Raw genomic sequence first — 17,294 nt, 5'->3', positions numbered from 1 at the left:
CAGATTGATGAAGTACACTGCTGAGGGGAGCAGCGGGCGGGTCAGGAGAGGTCTGCTGCGCCATGTGGTCACCTCCAGGGCCAGGAATCCAACTTGCACTGAGGCCGATGTGGCCAGCTTGCAGTGCTGCAATCTAAGCCGCTGCACTACCAGGGAGGGCCCTGCACCATTTTCAAGCCTAAGCATCTGATTGGACCCTTAGCACCAATCATCTCAAGTTCCATTTTGAATCAGAATGATTAACTCAAAGTTGAGTGGTGTCTATAGAGCTTGAACCTGATTGGCCCATTTAGCCCCAAACTGATTGCTCCAGATATAAAAGGGGAAAAGCTACCCCATGCCCAGACTGACTTGCACTGAAGTCTGGGCAGGCTCCTGCACCAGCGGGCTCCAGTCTCAAAGGCATTTCCTTTGGAGGTTCCATGCTTTATTTATTTCACTATGCGGTTGCCTGCTTCATAGGTTTACATATTTAGACATAGTGTATACTGACTCCCATTTATACTCGCTGGCCTTGAGTTCTGTAAATGTTAAGGGTGAGCCTTGAATATAACTCCTAGAGGTGGTTGAATGTGGCAGCTCAGCTGTTTCAGAGGTGCAGGATGAAGGGTATCCAAATTAAAAGGGAAGGGAAATAGGACCATTTCAAAACAGATTTTTGTTTTCTGCTTATTTTAGACTGAGCTTATCCATTAACAAAGAGGTGTAACTGTAAGTCAGCTATTTTCCCTCCACTACTCTCCAAATAATCCTGGAAATGGGAGCTATCATCTTTTTTAACCAGAATCAGCCAAAGTCCAGAACAAGTGGCCAGAGTACATGCCCAGCCTAGCGAGGGGCGATACAAGAATGAATTCCTTCAGACTTCAAATCCTCCTCTTCTTCTAGTAGGTTCGATTTTTGTGAATTCCTGCTTCTATGCCAAGACTTAATGTAGCTTAATAGAATAATGGGCTAAATCTAGGACTGCAAAACAGCAGCCCATTCCCAGATGTGTTTGGTTTGGCCCATACAATTGTTTGGGGGCATTTGTTTGTTCGTGGTGTTTTAATTTGCTGTCAACTCAAAAACTGAAAGGTTTCACGTGGAATTCTATTCCATGGTGTCTCTCAAAAAATCAAATCAGGGCCCTCCCTGGTGGCACAACGGGTTAGGATGCAGCACTGCAAGCTGGCCGCAGCTGCTTCAGTGCGATTCAATCCCTGCCCTGGAGGCGATCCATATGGCTGACAGACCTCTCCTGACCCGCCCACTGCTCCCCTCAGCAGTGTATTTCATGGATCTGCCTGTTCCCTGCTCCCCACTCTGTCTCTGGTGAATCCTCTCACTGCCCCTGCTCCTCTGGGCTGTAACCCAGTTCTGTATGCAAAAAATAAATAAATCTTTAAAAAAAAATCAAATCATTCATTTCATCAAATAATTTATTGAACATCTTTATGCCAGATATGACTATTCTAGGCTCTCGGGATAAAGCAATGACAAGTCAAGGAAGGTTCCTAGAATTGTGAGTGTTTTGTTTTAAATGAAGGAGACAGCCAATGAACCCATTTACTTCAGCTCACATAAGTTCTGCAAGACAGTTAAGCAGGATGATGTAAGCGTGAATGATTGGCTGGTCAGAACCTTTAGAAAAGTGACATTTGACCTGGGAGGCTAACAACAGACTGTTTGGGAAGAACAGAACATTCCAGGTAGGAAATACAAATCAAGGCAGAGGTCCTCAGTTGGAACTGATTGGGCACACCTCTAGCAACCACATCACCAAGCAGCACTGTCCCTTTAAGCAAGGGGACAGCAGCAACACCCCCCCCCCACCCCCACTGGTAGAACAAGCCACTGATTCTTAAAGCTATTATAGATATTTCAGATGTTTCTTCAAGCACTGGCTGCCCATTGATGCACTGTACAACATCAACTTTTTCTAAAAGGATCATCAAACTCACAAAAGTGCAAATAATTTAGAATTTTGTTAAAGTACTGAGAAGCTTTTTAGAACTGAGGAATCTCTTGTTTTACTCTAGACCTGCACAATGGGAATCTGCATTCTAACAAGATCTCCATTTTAGTCAGGTCTTTAACAACACTGGTTTAGAGCATCTTACCATATCTGTCCAGAGGTTTGTCAAATTTTCTGTTATGTCTTTCAGTTGACTGAGTTTTCTAATACAGGGAGGTTAGTGGCTAAGCCTTCCACAATCGGGGGGTGCTTCCCCCATCCAATCCCTTCTAATGTGTAATTGCAAAATGGATATTGGATTTAGTGGGTAATGAACAAATTTCTCTTCATATTGACCTAATTAGCTTATGCTCTGGAAATTTATATATACCTATTATAAATTCTGTCATTAAATTTTATTAGTGCTATTGTATATCCTAATACTTCTCACTACCTATTTAAGGCAGATGTTTTCCATAACTCTGCCAGAATCTTTATGGTTTCTTATTCCTGTTCCTTCTTAAGTCTTGTGATAGCTCAGCTGAAACTTAAAGGGGGAAAAAAAATCAATAACTTAAATTTATTTTTAAGAATCTTGTTTCTCAAAAATGATCCTAAAAATGTCCACAAACACGTGGTAGCTGAATATAGATTTATTTCTTACAATTCAACATAGCTGTGACTTTATGTTTCAAACAGAAGGTTGGTTATAGTGAATTGGCTTTAATTTTATTCTTGTTGAAACCAGTCCTGAAATTTACTTGCCCGAAGCTATAAGAATCCAACCATCTGCGCATAACTTTTGCTCTTCACCTTGGTGGCTTTCAACAAGAATGGTTAAATAATTGACCACCGGGTAAATATTTTGCTACGTAACTAACAAAGACTATTCCCTCTCACAGATTTCCTGAAAAAAAAAAAAAAAAAAAAAAACAAAGAAGGAAACATAGCTACTCAAAGGCACAGATTTTAATTTGGAGAAAAGAAGATGATAGTGCAATATCATAAAAGCAAAAATTTCCATGTTTCAGCTATATCAATGAATGTGACATAGGACAGACGGATTCATATTCTGATTGTAGTGAGGGAACCTATCCCGTTTTTGTTAAAGCATGTGACAGAATAGACTGAGACTTTGCTAGTTCGATAGATACAACTAGTAGAAAAATATAATGGCATTTACAGCTTACGATAATGCAGATGAAAGCCCTGAAAAATAAGCCATCTGGTTTGTAGAGGAAGTCAGCATACTCAGGAATCTGAAGGGATCTCATAGTTAAAACTGCCAATAACAATAATAAGCTCTCTATGGCTCTGAGAAATGCAGAGCTCTTAACAAGACTGTTCCTCCAAGAAACCAGAGCCCACACTGGGCTCACTCATGAGCACATTCCCCATTGCCCAAGTGAGGAGGAGGTTGCTGGCCATAGTCATCCTAAGTGACAGGACAGCAGTAAGCCCCTATTACCTTGAGTTCATAACTGGCTCGTGCATGTGTGTCTCATCTCTTGCCATAAATAACCCCCCAAAACTTTACAGTGTGAATAATCACCTTTTGATTGGTAGAAACTTTTTTTGCAAAGGTTACTCTATGGAATTTCTTCATGAATCAGACCTTGCTGACCTAGTAGAACTCACTCTAAGTCAGAAAAATTATATCTGAATTAGAAGAGTAAAGCAGAATGCACAACACATGCTGAACCAATAAGGCCATTCATTGTTTACATGACAAGAGATGGCTCCCTGGCACCATGAGTGCCCTTCAGTTTCTCTGCTGTGCCTCCCTTGACAGGTCCTTGGTTCACACAGCTAGAATGGGGTGAAACTGGAGTTCATATCCAGAACTACCTTATGCCAGGAGCACATGGTCAGTTGGCCCTTTCTAATGCTGGATTTGTATCTACCCCCTGTTGTGAGGTCTGATGTGGTAACAAATCTCAATGTAAGAGCAGAGACTTGCATTGTTGTACAGTGGCCAACTTCAGTTTATGACGGTAATTGTGGGCTTGCCTTATAGTATCCTTTATCAAAATCAAGAGTGTTCATAATATAAATGCTGGGAAGTAAGGTGGCAGGTAGTACAAGGGCTTTCCAGGCACAGCACATGGGCCATACATACTGGAAAAGCAAGTAAGTCAGCACCCTCTAGGGTGTATCCAGTTAGATATTGTCTTTTGGTTCCTTTTGCCTATTTTAGAGTTCTTTTCCCTTTTGATAACCATTGTTACATTTCTGAACTGACTTTTCTTTATATTTTGCAAATAGAAACTGATTTCATTATTGCTTGGTAACCAAGCAAGAAAGCAGCACTCTCAGCGATTGCTAAGAGACCCCATCAGCTCTCACAGGCAAGCATAAGGCATATCGTTTTTTTTTCTTCCTGTCAGTTATTGTATGTAATAACCATAGTAGTTAAATGTAGCTTCCAAGTTAAGAACTCTTGGTGCTTTTTACACAATGAACCTTGCCAGCTGAATGCATAACTAACTCATTTTTAAAAGATTAGGACAGTTTTTCCAAAAAGTATTTATCTTTAAAATATTATCTAAATCCATGGTAGACAATTTAACTCTAGAGAATGAAAATTCCAACAAAAACTGATCTAAGGGTGTTGGGAGAAAAAAATGCTGAATGCAGAATCTCACCATTAGATGTCTGATTTTATTCCCCAGCCCCTCACCCTGCCATGGCCATCCCAGACTCAGTTCTTGCAGGCAGTGCTGGGTGGAGGGCGCAGTGGGGGCTTTCAGTGGTAAGAAAGCAGCGATGATAATGGAACACTGATAACTGGAAAGGAAGGAGGAAGAGGGGCTGGGCAGGGTGTTTAGTGTGAGAGCTGTGTTGTCACTCAGAGCCCAAAGGCTTGGATATTTTAGAACCCACCATTGTATTCGATCATCACATGACCTGGGTTATCATGAAGAGTCAAAATTATGTTTGACTTATAAGGCAGGAGTGATACTTTTTAGAATTTTAATAAAGCTGTTTTTTTTTTTTTCAATTTTTCACAAATGACACAAGTTGTATAGAATAGCTTCCACACCACCGTTAGGGGATATCTTGGGGGTTTCCATGGAGAAGGGGAGAGTCACTTCACCTTCTTGCAGAGAAGCTCTTTTCTCTGTTTTATATATTAACTTAAAGAGAAGGTTCAAGTACTTTCAGGCCTATTTAAAACCCAATGATCTAGAAATTTTAGTAACAGCATTTCCTTGATGAGGCTGGGAGGGGCGTGGGCGGGCAGGGGTTTCTGTATAACCTCTGCATACACAGAGCCCCAGTAATAGACGCAGCCGGGCCTTGGTGAGAGCACAGAGGTGCTTGTGGACGCCAGCCCGCTCCCCACAGACCCACTGAACAGCCGGCTGCTCCCTTTGTGCAGGAGCTGAGTGTGAAGGTGGGTGGTGACCTGGCACGGCAGCAGGTAGAGCACCTGCACACCTTCTCCAGGTCCCCTGCCTGGATGCCGCACGTCCCAAATGCTACCTGGACTGTGAGGAGGAGCCTGAGCGTCAGTAATCATCCTTGCAGAGGCCAGGATGGGAAGAGGCTGCCAGGAGTGGGTTGGAGGAAGAGAAACACAGAACACAAGAAGTGGATCTGAGAGAGTAGCGGCCCAGCCTGCTGTGTATCTGGACCACAGAGGAGGCAGCCTTCACAGAACAGCCTGTCAGGCCATTGCACTGGCCTGGGAGGTTCCAGGGGCTGGCCCCAGGCAGGAGGAAGGTGTGTGGACAGCAGAACGTCCAAAAGGCCTTGCAGCTGGCGTTTTCCTGCATCCACCAGCAGGAATCACCTAGTCCTCCCTCGTTCCGTCTGAGCAGACCTTGGAGCCCCCAGGAATGGAAGGGTCAGGTCAGCCCTCTTCACACCCATTCACAGGTGCCATGTCACAAAACCTTCAGTAGCTGAGACTTGACCAAGCCTGTTTGTTCTGCCATTGTCTGGTATCACCAGTGATGCCGCCACTGGCACGCCAGCCGTGAGTGCAGGACTCTCCCAGGGTGTGACAGCATCTCAGGAGGGGGCTGCTTCCTCGCCTGTGGCATCCGAGTCAGTAATGAGTGTGTCTCCAGTATGCAACTCATCATTTCTCATACTTCCTGTAGCATCTTTGCTCCTACAAAGCACAGAAAGCGCAGAAATGCTTTTGCCAATAACAGCAAGATTGTTGAAATCCTGGCCAGTGTCAGCCTTTATTCACTGAATATCTGTACATTTTGTGGAAAACTTAGGCCAAAATAAATGTCCCTCTCCCAGAAGACTTTGCTTGACTTAGTGTGACTCTAGGCACACTTCCTGCATATCTTTCCTGCCCAGCACACCCCACTTACCACAGTAAGGCACACCTTGGAGATACTGTGTTGTCACATGCAGATCCTGCAACAGCGAGCACTGTTGTAAAGTGAGTCACACAGATGTTCTGGTTCCCACTACATATAAAAGTGGTGTTTACGCTATCCTGTTGTCTGTTTCGTATGCAATAGCATTGTTTTTAAAAACCATGAACATACCCTTCCATGTTTACTGATGCTTTATTTACAATAGGAAAGACATGGAATCAACCCAAATGCCCAAAAGTAGATGACTGGATTAAAAAGATGTGGTACATAACCACAATGGATCATTACTCAGCAATCAAAATGGATAAACTCATGCCTTTTGCAGCAACATGGATGGAGCTGGAAGGGATCGTGCTTAGTGAAATAAGCCAGAAAGAAAAGAAAAAATACCAGATGGTTTCACTCATAGCAGGAGAGAAAATAATTCACCCCCACTGCTCAACTGGGCCTCCAGTCTTGACTTGAAGACGTAGTACTTGTTAGCTTGGTGGTCGTGGTGGAGGTGGGTGTCCACCCACTTGACTGTCCTCACTGCAACTGGCAAATATTTTAAAAGTCTGCTTCCACTTGACATGTTTGCATTGTAAACAAAGGCAACTGAGCAATAATTTGAAGTAGCTTAGTTTTGAGTTATGATAGGAATTGGGATGCAGAGCTCCCAGCTCTTTCCTGCTGGGTCCCCTTCAGCCTAACCTGGCATCTGCTCCAATTGAAGAGTGGTGACTCAGGGATCTAATCTGGGGAAAACTGCAAACCCAAGAATGCAGGCCACTTCCTGGCTGACAGGAGAGGCAGTCAGAGTCGGGGCTGCTGTTGTGGAGGCGTGTGGGGGTGGTATGTAAAGCCTGAACTAAGCAGCATGGGATCCCCCATGGGGGGACTGGAAGCTGTTGCAAACAATCTGTTCTCTACCTTCAGGGAAACTCTTGGCAACAGAGAAACCCATTAGCTTCACTAGTCAAATGCCCTGTTTTCATGTTGTCTGTGGCCCTGGACAAGCCAGTGATGCTGGAGCAGCTCTCTGGGTAGGTGTTCAGCAAATGAGCTGCAGGGGGCATCCTTGTTCTCAGAGTCCTTTTCTCAAGTGCACCTTCAGCTTGTATTCTTACCTCACGTGGTTTGAAACACTCTGTGCAGTGATTCAGCCTGTTGCACGAAAAGGTCAGATAATGCAAAGAGCTCAGTGGGGGCTGCCTGGATTTTCCATCCTCCTTTGTTTTACTCTGAGCGGGGAAGGAGGTGTGCATCACCACCAACACCTTCCACACATCCATTTGAATGTTGCTATGGCAACTGATAGACCTGAAGCAGCCCCAAGCATTCTGTCTTTCTTGAAGGGAAAAATCATTCACGATTGCCATCTCTTGCCATCTCAGTAAAATGCATACACAGGAAGGTAAGGATTTGGAGACCACTGGTAGAATACCTGGTACACAGATGACAGATGTAGGTCTCCAGTGGGCAGGGTTCCACGGGTGGCCATGTCAGGGGGTGGATGTTCTTAGGAGCCAGCAGAGCGTGGGAGCTCTGTGGCACCCAGGGAAGCAGAAGCCCTATATAAGTGACCCATGTCCAGGTGCTTGCAGGTTGGGTGGGCATTCACACACCTCTGAGGGCACAGCTGGTGCTCTCCCTTGCTTTCTATTGCCAGCTGCAGATAAGAGATGAGACAGGAGACAGCATACACCCACGGGCAGTTTAATGCACATCATTGGGACTCTCCTAGAAGCCTTCTAGAGGGAAAATGCCATCAGTTGCCAGGAGGCTGGTAGGAGATGCAGCACAGTCGGTGGAGAAATGGCAGCAGCCATGCAGACACAACTAGGGCTGTGCCTGCTCTTTCCGCTGCCACTGGGAGTTCCTGGAAAAGTTATGTAGCCCACTGATCTGTGTGTCCTCATCCAAAAAGAGGAAATGAGTCCTACGTGGAGGGTTGCTTGCTGCAAAAATTAAAGAAATGTATGTATGTAAAAACACATTGTTGTGGTTAAGTACTACTTACATTAATAACTGAAAGATGGGGCGCAGAGCTTAACTTTGCTAAGCATCAGAACCAACTGGAAACTTTGAAAAATTTTCACCTAAGCCTGGCTTACCGGCTTGACATGTGCAAAGATGGGACCGAGTAGTCTCTATATTTTTTTAGACATGCCTAAGAAAAATAAATACCAGATGATTTCACTCATATGGGGAATATAGAAAACAACACAGAAGAACAGCCCAAACTAAACCAAAACCAACCCTAGAAATCTGACTGTAGAATTGGCCAGAAGAGAGGGGTTGTCTGAGGTGGGGCAAAATATAGAGGGTAACTAGTAGGCTCTGGTGAAGGAATTTGGGTACTTTATAGGGGTGTGGTGTGGAAACATACATCTGAAGAGGTGCGAACCTATACCTGGGAATCATATACAGTGTTGTAAACCAAAATTAGCTCAAATGAAAATATATATATATATATATATATACACACACACACACACACACACACACAGTGCCCTAAGTAATTCTGATGTAACCAGAATAGGAAATTCACTTATTTGCTTAAGGATAAATACACAGTGCTGGAGTCCCTTCTTTTTTCCCATTTTTACCCATCAAAAGGTATCATGCTCCTTTTATTCTGTATCTCAGCTCCAAAAGATTCTGAATGGAAGCAAGGTTGTTTGCTAAAGTGGCTGAAGGGAATTTAATCAGGAAGGCAAAGAAAAACAAAAATTGCTCAATTTGTGCTGAAGGGAATGACAAGGAATCTATAAAAAGCTGTTTGTGGTCCCTAGATGTCATTTGAACTTCCTTGGCTATCTCAGGGGTTATAAATATGACAGCTGAGGTGACCTGTATAATGTGTTTAAGCCGTAAATAGGAGTTCAGTGTGCATCTAGCTGACATTTTTTTTTCCCATCCTACAGGAACGTGGCTGAAGAGTGGTCTGGGCCTTGTGCACCAGGAGGGCAGCCAGCTGACGTGGACATACATCGCCCCTCAATTGGGCTACTGGGTGGCAGCCATGTCGCCTCCAAACCCAGGTAGCACAAAGCCAATGCTGACAGTGACAGGGAATAATTTCTTTGAGAGTTTACACTAAGTATGCTTTTGAAAACAACTTCAGCAGGCAGATAACATCTAATTCCAAAAAAAAAAAAAAAATGGATCCATCTTCTTCATTGGAAAAATCAAATGACGAAACTTAAGTATTTCAAGGAAGTGGGGGTGTTCTGGTTGGAACGCTCCCATCTAGGATAAGAATAATGCATAGAAAATAGTCTTGTCTCGTGCCTCTGTTTTGTTCAGACAGCTGCCGTGGGGAATTCTTAATCTAAAACCCATAGAGGCGCTTTTGACCTCCTCCCTAATTCCTAAAACAGCTGTGGGTTGGTGTAAGAGAACACGGAAGAAAAGACACTCAACAGAGGGACTAACAGAAAAGTCATTATTGGAGACTTCTTGGGGTGAAAAGCTTGACTTGGCTTAAAAATGAGCATTTTAAAGTATACGCCATTTATTTGCTCTGTTCTAAAAGAATATTCATCTCCATTATAGGATCTGTAAATTAACTCATATTTTTGAAGTGTCACTAATTTTTTTTTTTTAGCCTACATGCCCCAACTTATCCCAATGAGTATTCAAGAATTCTTTTTCAAAATAGTTCATCTTGGGGGCAATTATTTCCAGGGATGTCTTCTGTGCTCAAAATGCCTTTAAAATCCGAATCACTTGGACTGCCTTATTAGTGCAGCTTTTCACTAGTGGCAAATCTATAGACTCCGAGGGCTCCTTTGATTTTTCTCAGACACATCTAAAAGTCATACACATCCCTGTCTAATGAACAAGCTCAGAGGTTGAGTTGGTTGACAGTGTGCAGTGATTAAAAGGTGTTGCTTATAAATTAACCATGAAGGTTCCAAAATGGGAGTTCAAAGTATTTCCATAATGGAATCATTTTTGGAATGAAGACTTGACTCCCAAAGTAAATACTTTGATGGAAACCATTCTTTAGATGGATGTTGAAAATCTGTTCCATTTCCTTTATAGTCCTATACATAGAAAATTGGTACTTTGTATCCATGTTTTTAGGGTACATGTTTTCCTATATGATATTGTTCTTACCGCAATATAGACATGAGCCAAGTACAGAAATGCCCAGTCTCTACATCTGAACTATCTTTACTACGAGCAAGAGGACGGAAGGCTAGAAGGAAGGAACAAAGGAGAAGAAATTCCTTAAGTACCAGTGCTGAAGCTACAAAGCCCCCACATTAAAGTTAACTTTTATTTTAGATATATCTCAAGCAACCATGGCTGTTGGTCCTCCCATCAGGTGACAGACTAATAGACCCTTTTGGAAAGAGGGGAGAAAGCAATGCTGGCGATAGTAGGTCCACTGTAGTCCCGCTGCTGTGAAAGAAGAGACCAAAAACTATTAAAAACACATAGCCCAGGGGGGAGGGAAGTGCACTGGACTATGGTGGTGGCACATGGGTGACTTGGTGATGGGACACCCACAGGGATTACAATTGAGATTAAAAGAAAATGTACAAAATGATGTAAAAATAAACTATTATATTAAAAAAAAAAACATAACCCAGCCCCTGATGGCGTTTTCTGTGGAAACACGTGTGTGCTGGTAACCTCAGCACTTTTACTTTCATTAAAGTACAGTGATGCTTTATACCGTCATGAACCCAAATCCAACAAGAAAATCCTTAGGGTTTTTCTTTAATCCCCTGGTTAAAGAAGGAAAGGAAGAATGGTTATGAATTTCAGCTGAGAGATTTTATGTTTTAAAGATTTCAATTGACAGACGTTAAAATGATAACATTTAAGTACAAAGGACTGAGTTCCATTTCTTTGGGATGATGTTTATGTATGCCCGGATTTCTCAGTGATTCCTGCCAAGACATTGCAAGAACATTGTCTTTGGGGGTTGTCTTTGTGTAAAAGCGTGTTTCTCTGAACAGTTAAGGCAGTATCTCATTTGCAGTCTTTTTTCCAACTGTGGTAAACATCAACTCCACCCTTCTGCCCCAGTGAAGTGAATTATAGTAAGGAGAGAATGAGCTTTCAAACGTAAATATTTTCACTATTTTCAAAAACTAATAATTCCCCTTAGGTTATCTAGTTCTTAAATTAAGATGTGTCTGCCTCAAGAGGCTTTCAAGGAAATCTATCCTGTAAAATATTAAAAAATCGCTAAGTAGGCCCTCCCTGGTGGCGCAGTGGGGTAAAGCACTGCACTAAGAAGCTAGAGCCACTTCTGCATGAGTTCGATTCCCGCCTGCCCCGAGGCGACCACATGGCGAGGCAGACCTCTCCTGACCCACCTGCTGCTCCCCTCAGCAGTGTACTTCGTCCATCTGCCTGTTCTGCTCCCCGCTCTCTCTCTGGTGAATTCTCTCACCCTCCGCATCTCTGGCCTGTAACCCAGTTCTGTACAAATAAATAAATAAATCTTAAAAAAAAAAAAAAATCGCTACGTAAATGGGCGTTTAGTGCTCATAACCATGCTACTCTAATAGTACCGGAAGCCACATCCCTGCCCAACTGTTGGGCCAGGATACCCAGACACCAAGGAATGTCCAAATCTTAAAATCTAGAGAGGATTTCATTGTTCTTGTCAATCTGCCATCAGTTACATTAGGCTATCCCTTGCTACATGGAATATAGAGTCTACCACAGGATTCTTTGCAATGTAAATCCAAAAGAAATATGATTGTCTCTGATAAGCATTTGTCTTTAAATTCCGAAGGCCACATCAGGCTAACCATTTTGACAAGGCAATTGGAGAGGAAGATGTTACTTGTAAAAGTGAAAGGCATTTTAAAAACATTTAACACCCTCATAATAAGCTGTGGATTCTTTTAAAGTCATAGTAAATTTCTTTCATACTTAAATTTCAACTCATTCATTTAGATAAAGGGCTCTCCACACAGCAATTGACTGCTCAGGGAAGTGAGAATAAAATCTTGTGGATGTTTTTTCTCCCTGCAGTATAAAGCCCCCAGTTATTCAAGCCATCTCTCTGTGTGTAAGAGTCCCATTCATTGTATTTTCATGCATCCATTTTCTTTTATTAAAAGATCAAGTACTTCTAATGCTGAACATGCTACCAGATGCTGCTCTCTTCCTGGCCAAGGAGGGACTCTCGACACTGCGTTTAGTGTGGTGTATTCGGCATGCTCTGGGCCACAGCTGCTGCAGTAATGGACGTGTTAATCCCTTTACACTGCCTGGGATTTTGGGGCTGTGGCAAGCACATCCTCGAAGGGGGCTTCCGTCTGGGCACTTCTCCACGCTCCAGCCAGCAGGAATAAGGAGAAAACGTCATGTTCTTGTTGACTGTCATCCCTCTTTTTACTTAAAGGTTCTCACAAATCTAAAATGCCCTTTTCTGACCCTCCAGGTCCCGTTGTCACACAGGACATTACCACGTATCACACGGTGTTTCTTTTGGCCATTTTAGGAGGAATGGCTTTCATCCTTTTGGTTTTGCTGTGTCTCCTTTTGTATTATTGCAGGTAAAGTTTTACCATTTTGCTAATATCTTTTAATTTGGGATTTCTTGTGCAAGTATTGATATTGAGGGTTGTTGTTGCTGTTGTTTTTCCCTTCTGAATTGAGGTCCTTTTTTACTCATAAAAACCTATCTGAAAACTAAACATTTGTCACCTAAGTTGCAAACAAACAAGACAAGTGAGGCATACTGTGTTTAACCTTGCTTGGGAGAGTTATTTAAAAGAAAGTTATAGCAGTGATATGATTCATTCAGAATATTCCAGAAGACTGATTCAGAGATGATGTCCTCAAGGACGAAGCAGAAATAGTCTCATTTTGATACCTTGTCTGTTCTTTGTGAACATGTTTTTCATAGGCTCTGGGTAACAGCTTTAAATCAGTAACTTGGATGTACTTATATAAATGCCCAAGGGGGAGCTCTCTGGATTGTGCTGCTGTGAATTAAAGTAAGGATGGAGGTGTGGGGTGAGAAGTCTTTGGCTGCCAATTTAGTGGTTTGTCTTGTAGCTTCCTGTGGAAATGGAGAATTAGGGCTTCACTTGAAACTTGACTATGACTCTTTAATCTTTGGGTATGGATTGTATTTTTGGTTGCAGACGGAAGTGCTTGAAACCTCGTCAGCACCACAGAAAACTGCAACTTCCCGCGGCCCTGGAGAGTTCCAAAAGAGACCAGTCGACTTCCATGTCCCACATAAACTTGCTGTTCTCACGTCGGGAGTCAGAATTCCCTGGCCCACTTTCTGTCACCAGCCACGGTCGCCCCGATACCTCAGGCACGAAGGAGCTGATGAGCGGAGTCCACTTAGAGATGGTCTCTTCCAGTGGAGAAGTAGACATGCACACCCCTATGCTCAAGCTCTCCTACAGTACCTCACAAGAATTCAGCTCTCGGGAGGAACTGCTCTCCCATAAGGAAGAGGATAAAAGCCAAATCTCCTTCGATAACCTGACACCAAGTGGCACACTGGGAAAAGACTACCGCAAGTCTGTGGAGATTTTTCCCTTAAAGTCCAGAAAGTCTCTGGAGAGAGAAGGCTACGAGTCCCCTGGCAGCAGTGACTACAGGAGGAGTTACAATGCCATGCTCTCGCAGTCTTTATTTGACAAGCAAGACAGAGACAGTCAGGCCTCCATCCACCATATCTCCACAGGAAGTAAGCTCACCATTCAGGAACACCTGTACCCTGCACCCTCCTCTCCTGAAAAGGAGCAGCTCCTGGATCGCAGGCCAGCCGAATGTATGATGTCGCGGTCAGTAGACCACCTGGAAAGGCCTACATCTTTTCCACGGCCTGGCCAGCTGATCTGCTGTAGTTCTGTCGATCAGGTCAATGACAGCGTTTACAGAAAAGTATTACCTGCCTTGGTCATCCCCGCTCATTATATGAAACTCCCAGGGGACCATTCCTATGTGGGCCAGCCTCTGGTGGTCCCAGCTGACCAGCAGCTTGAAATAGAGAGACTACAGGCTGAGCTCTCCAGCCCTCACGCAGGGATCTTCCCACACCCCTCCTCCCAGATCCAAGCCCAGCCCTTATCTTGCCAGGCAATCTCCCAGCAGCACTTGCAAGACACGGGCGCTCGGGAGTGGAACCCACAGAACGCATCCATGTCAGAGTCGCTGTCCATCCCAGCGTCCCTGAATGATGCTGCCCTGGCTCAGATGAACAGCGAGGTCCAGCTTCTGACGGAAAAGGCTCTGATGGAACTCGGGGGTGGGAAGCCACTGCCACACCCCCGGGCATGGTTTGTCTCCCTGGATGGCAGGTCCAATGCTCATGTTAGACATTCGTACATTGATCTCCAAAGAGCTGGAAGGAACGGAAGCAACGATGCCAGCTTGGACTCCGGTGTGGACATGAATGAACCAAAATCTGCCCGGAAGGGAAGAGGGGATCCCTTGTCCCTTTCACAGAACCACCCACCTGTCCAGGAGCACCCCCAGAAAGAACTCCGGGCTGCGGACAGCACCGCCTATACGCAGCTCGTCTACCTGGACGACATGGACCAAAGTGGCAGTGAGTGTGGCACCACCGCCTGTACCCCCGAGGACAGTGCTCTGCGGTGTTTGCTGGATGGCTCTAGCCGGAGGAGCGGCAGCCAGCTACCCAGCCTGCAGGAGGAGACGACAAAACGAACTGCAGATGTCCCCCCAGAGCCACTGGCCAGTCCCGAACAGAGAAGACCTGCTCAGGAGGAAGAGGAAGATGACGAAGATGACGACGACCAAGGAGAAGACAAGAAGAGCCCCTGGCAGAAGCGGGAGGAGAGACCCCTGATGGCGTTTAACATCAAGTGAGCTCCTACAGAGCCACCCAACAGTGGCGTCCAAAGTTGCCAAAAATTCTTTCTTATTGGAAGCTCTTGGCTGTTTGTGAAGGAAGTCAAACAGCGCCAACCGTGGGAAGTGGACTTTGCTACGATGTGCTATACATGCTAGTTACTACTCAGAATAAAGGATGATGTTAATGGAGGCCTCACCTCCAGGAAGGTGGCTGAACGCAGTGTCTGAATGTGTTCCACGCACTGGACGCGTCTGCCCGAGGACACTGAAAAGCCACAAGTGATGTTGCTAGGTTCTAATAACCTCAGTTCTCCCTCAGATCCTGGGAACAGATAAAACTCTTTTTGCATTGCTTGAATCAGTTGTATCATGATAATGCTACTGTGAAGTTATCATTGAGAAATGAGCTTGGCACTTAGTGTCTCAAGGTATGCATTATCTCAAAGGAAAGCTATGCATCGCTGCTTCGTGATCTGATTTTGCTCAGACGTTTGCTTTGGTTAGGTTTCGTTTCCAGTTTGCTTTTTAAAAAACAAACAAACAAACAAAAAAACACAATTTGGCTGTAAAGGTTTTATTCCTTCATTTTAATCTGTTCTGTTTCTTGGTGGTTTATTTCAGTGTCTCCTTTCAGGAACTCCTCAGTGTCATCTCTTAACATCCAAGCCTTTTAATGAAATCATACTGAAATTTCCATCAGCTAAGAGTCCTTCGATCCTGGTCCCATTAACTCCAAGTGCCTTTTTTACAGTGACAACAAACAGTCCCTCACTCTTTTGTTGTTTTTCTTAGCTCCTTTTATTGAACTGCCTGGATTTTATAAAGTTATTAAATGATACCCTTTTTGTTAGACTGCATGCCAAGTGCCCAATTGTGCTCAGAATTCTCATTTCAACGCAGTGTACTCTCTAGCTCTCATGTGTGATGTGGATTCTGTTTAGCTAAGATAGACTAGAGGACACTTTAGAGATACCCCTCCCCACTCCATCCCTTTGGCCGCTGGCCACCATTATGGTTTTATTGGCTGTTTGTATATATGGTTACGTATTAACTCTGGAATCCTATGGGCTAATCTTGCTCACCAGACATGGAGTATGGAGTGAGCAAGTGGGCTGAATGTGACTATTAAAAAAATCTTATGTACTATCCAAAAGTGCCAGAATCACTCTTCTGTGCATTCTCCTTAAAGAGCTGCTTGGTTATCCAAAAATGAACATTCAAAATAAACTCTGAAGAAAAAAAAAGCTATCTTATGGGCTTTTTCCTTCTTTCTGAGCCATTATTCCTTTCAAAGTTGTTCTTGAAATGTGCTGTTCTTTTCTCCGCAGCCAGAAATGCTGGTTGTTGAACTAATATTCAGAGACCACCACATAGACACCCAGAAATTTACACTATGATTAAAATCCACCTTGGTGTTTAGTTCCAATCAACAACACAAGGAAGCATTTGCGTTTCAGGTTGGAAGCAGTGGGTGCATTTTAGAAGAAAGTGATGTTTTAGCCTCTTATGTTCATTATTGATCCATCTTAGAACAGCTTCAAAAAGGTTCATTAAAATGACCAGAACCATCTCACATGTGTATAAAACAACTCATCAATATCATTATTAGAGATGTGGGGGCACAGAACAGATTTTGGAACTAAATTAAGTGGACTATGTTCATTCAAAGTCTTTTTTCCTGAATTCCATGCAGACAGTAGACTAATCAAGCCTATTCTTATTGTCCTATTTTCTCAAATGCTGTTGATCAGCAAGTTGCTTTTAAGGGGGCAGGCAAATGGTTGAGAGCCTCTTGACTGTGTTGGAACATATAAATGGATGGAGTCTGTGGTCCTATGATGAGAGACCGCTTGGGGGTGGGCGTTCTCACTAACAGGTGGCGAGTGAGTGTTCTCAAGCTTTCCTGAGACTCTAGGGAGCACCATCAAAACCAAAAGTGACTGGTCTCTCTAGGAAGACCCAAGACCAGACAGATGACCTAGAAAGTGCTGGAAAATCCCAGCCCTACCAAAAGAGGCCAAAGGAATCATTTCCATAAGGCATCAGTTTCCAGAAGAGTTTACATTGCTTGTTACCTGTGAACAGTAAGAAGCAGATTAACAATCAGTGCTGATCGATTATGGGAGATGTGGCAGGAAGACGGGGTTGTAGGATGGGGACTGACTCCTCTGAGACAGTGGGCCCTACATGTGAAAAGTAGAATTGAGCAGCCACTG

The 17,294-nt window shown here is 43.8% G+C and overlaps 1 protein-coding gene across 1 annotated transcript in view; it reads left to right on the top strand.

Moving 5' to 3' along the window:
• FAM171A1 (family with sequence similarity 171, member A1) overlaps positions 1 to 16,333 on the top strand; it is a 66,583-nt gene extending 50,250 nt beyond the window's left edge. Inside the window, exons 7-9 of the mRNA XM_004691268.2 lie at positions 9,189 to 9,305; positions 12,680 to 12,794; positions 13,389 to 16,333. Of these exons, the coding sequence (XP_004691325.2) occupies positions 9,189 to 9,305; positions 12,680 to 12,794; positions 13,389 to 15,093 (1,937 nt within the window). The 3' untranslated portion in view covers positions 15,094 to 16,333. The remainder of the gene's footprint in view (positions 1 to 9,188; positions 9,306 to 12,679; positions 12,795 to 13,388) is intronic.
• Positions 16,334 to 17,294: the final 961 nt, after the last annotated feature.

This window comes from Condylura cristata, unplaced genomic scaffold (genome assembly GCF_000260355.1).
Source record: "Condylura cristata isolate star-nosed mole 26May11 unplaced genomic scaffold, ConCri1.0 scaffold00030, whole genome shotgun sequence".
NCBI classification, from domain to species: domain Eukaryota; kingdom Metazoa; phylum Chordata; class Mammalia; order Eulipotyphla; family Talpidae; genus Condylura; species Condylura cristata.
The sequence above is the reverse complement of the archived record's forward strand: the minus strand, read 5'-3'. Positions and strand labels throughout refer to the sequence as shown.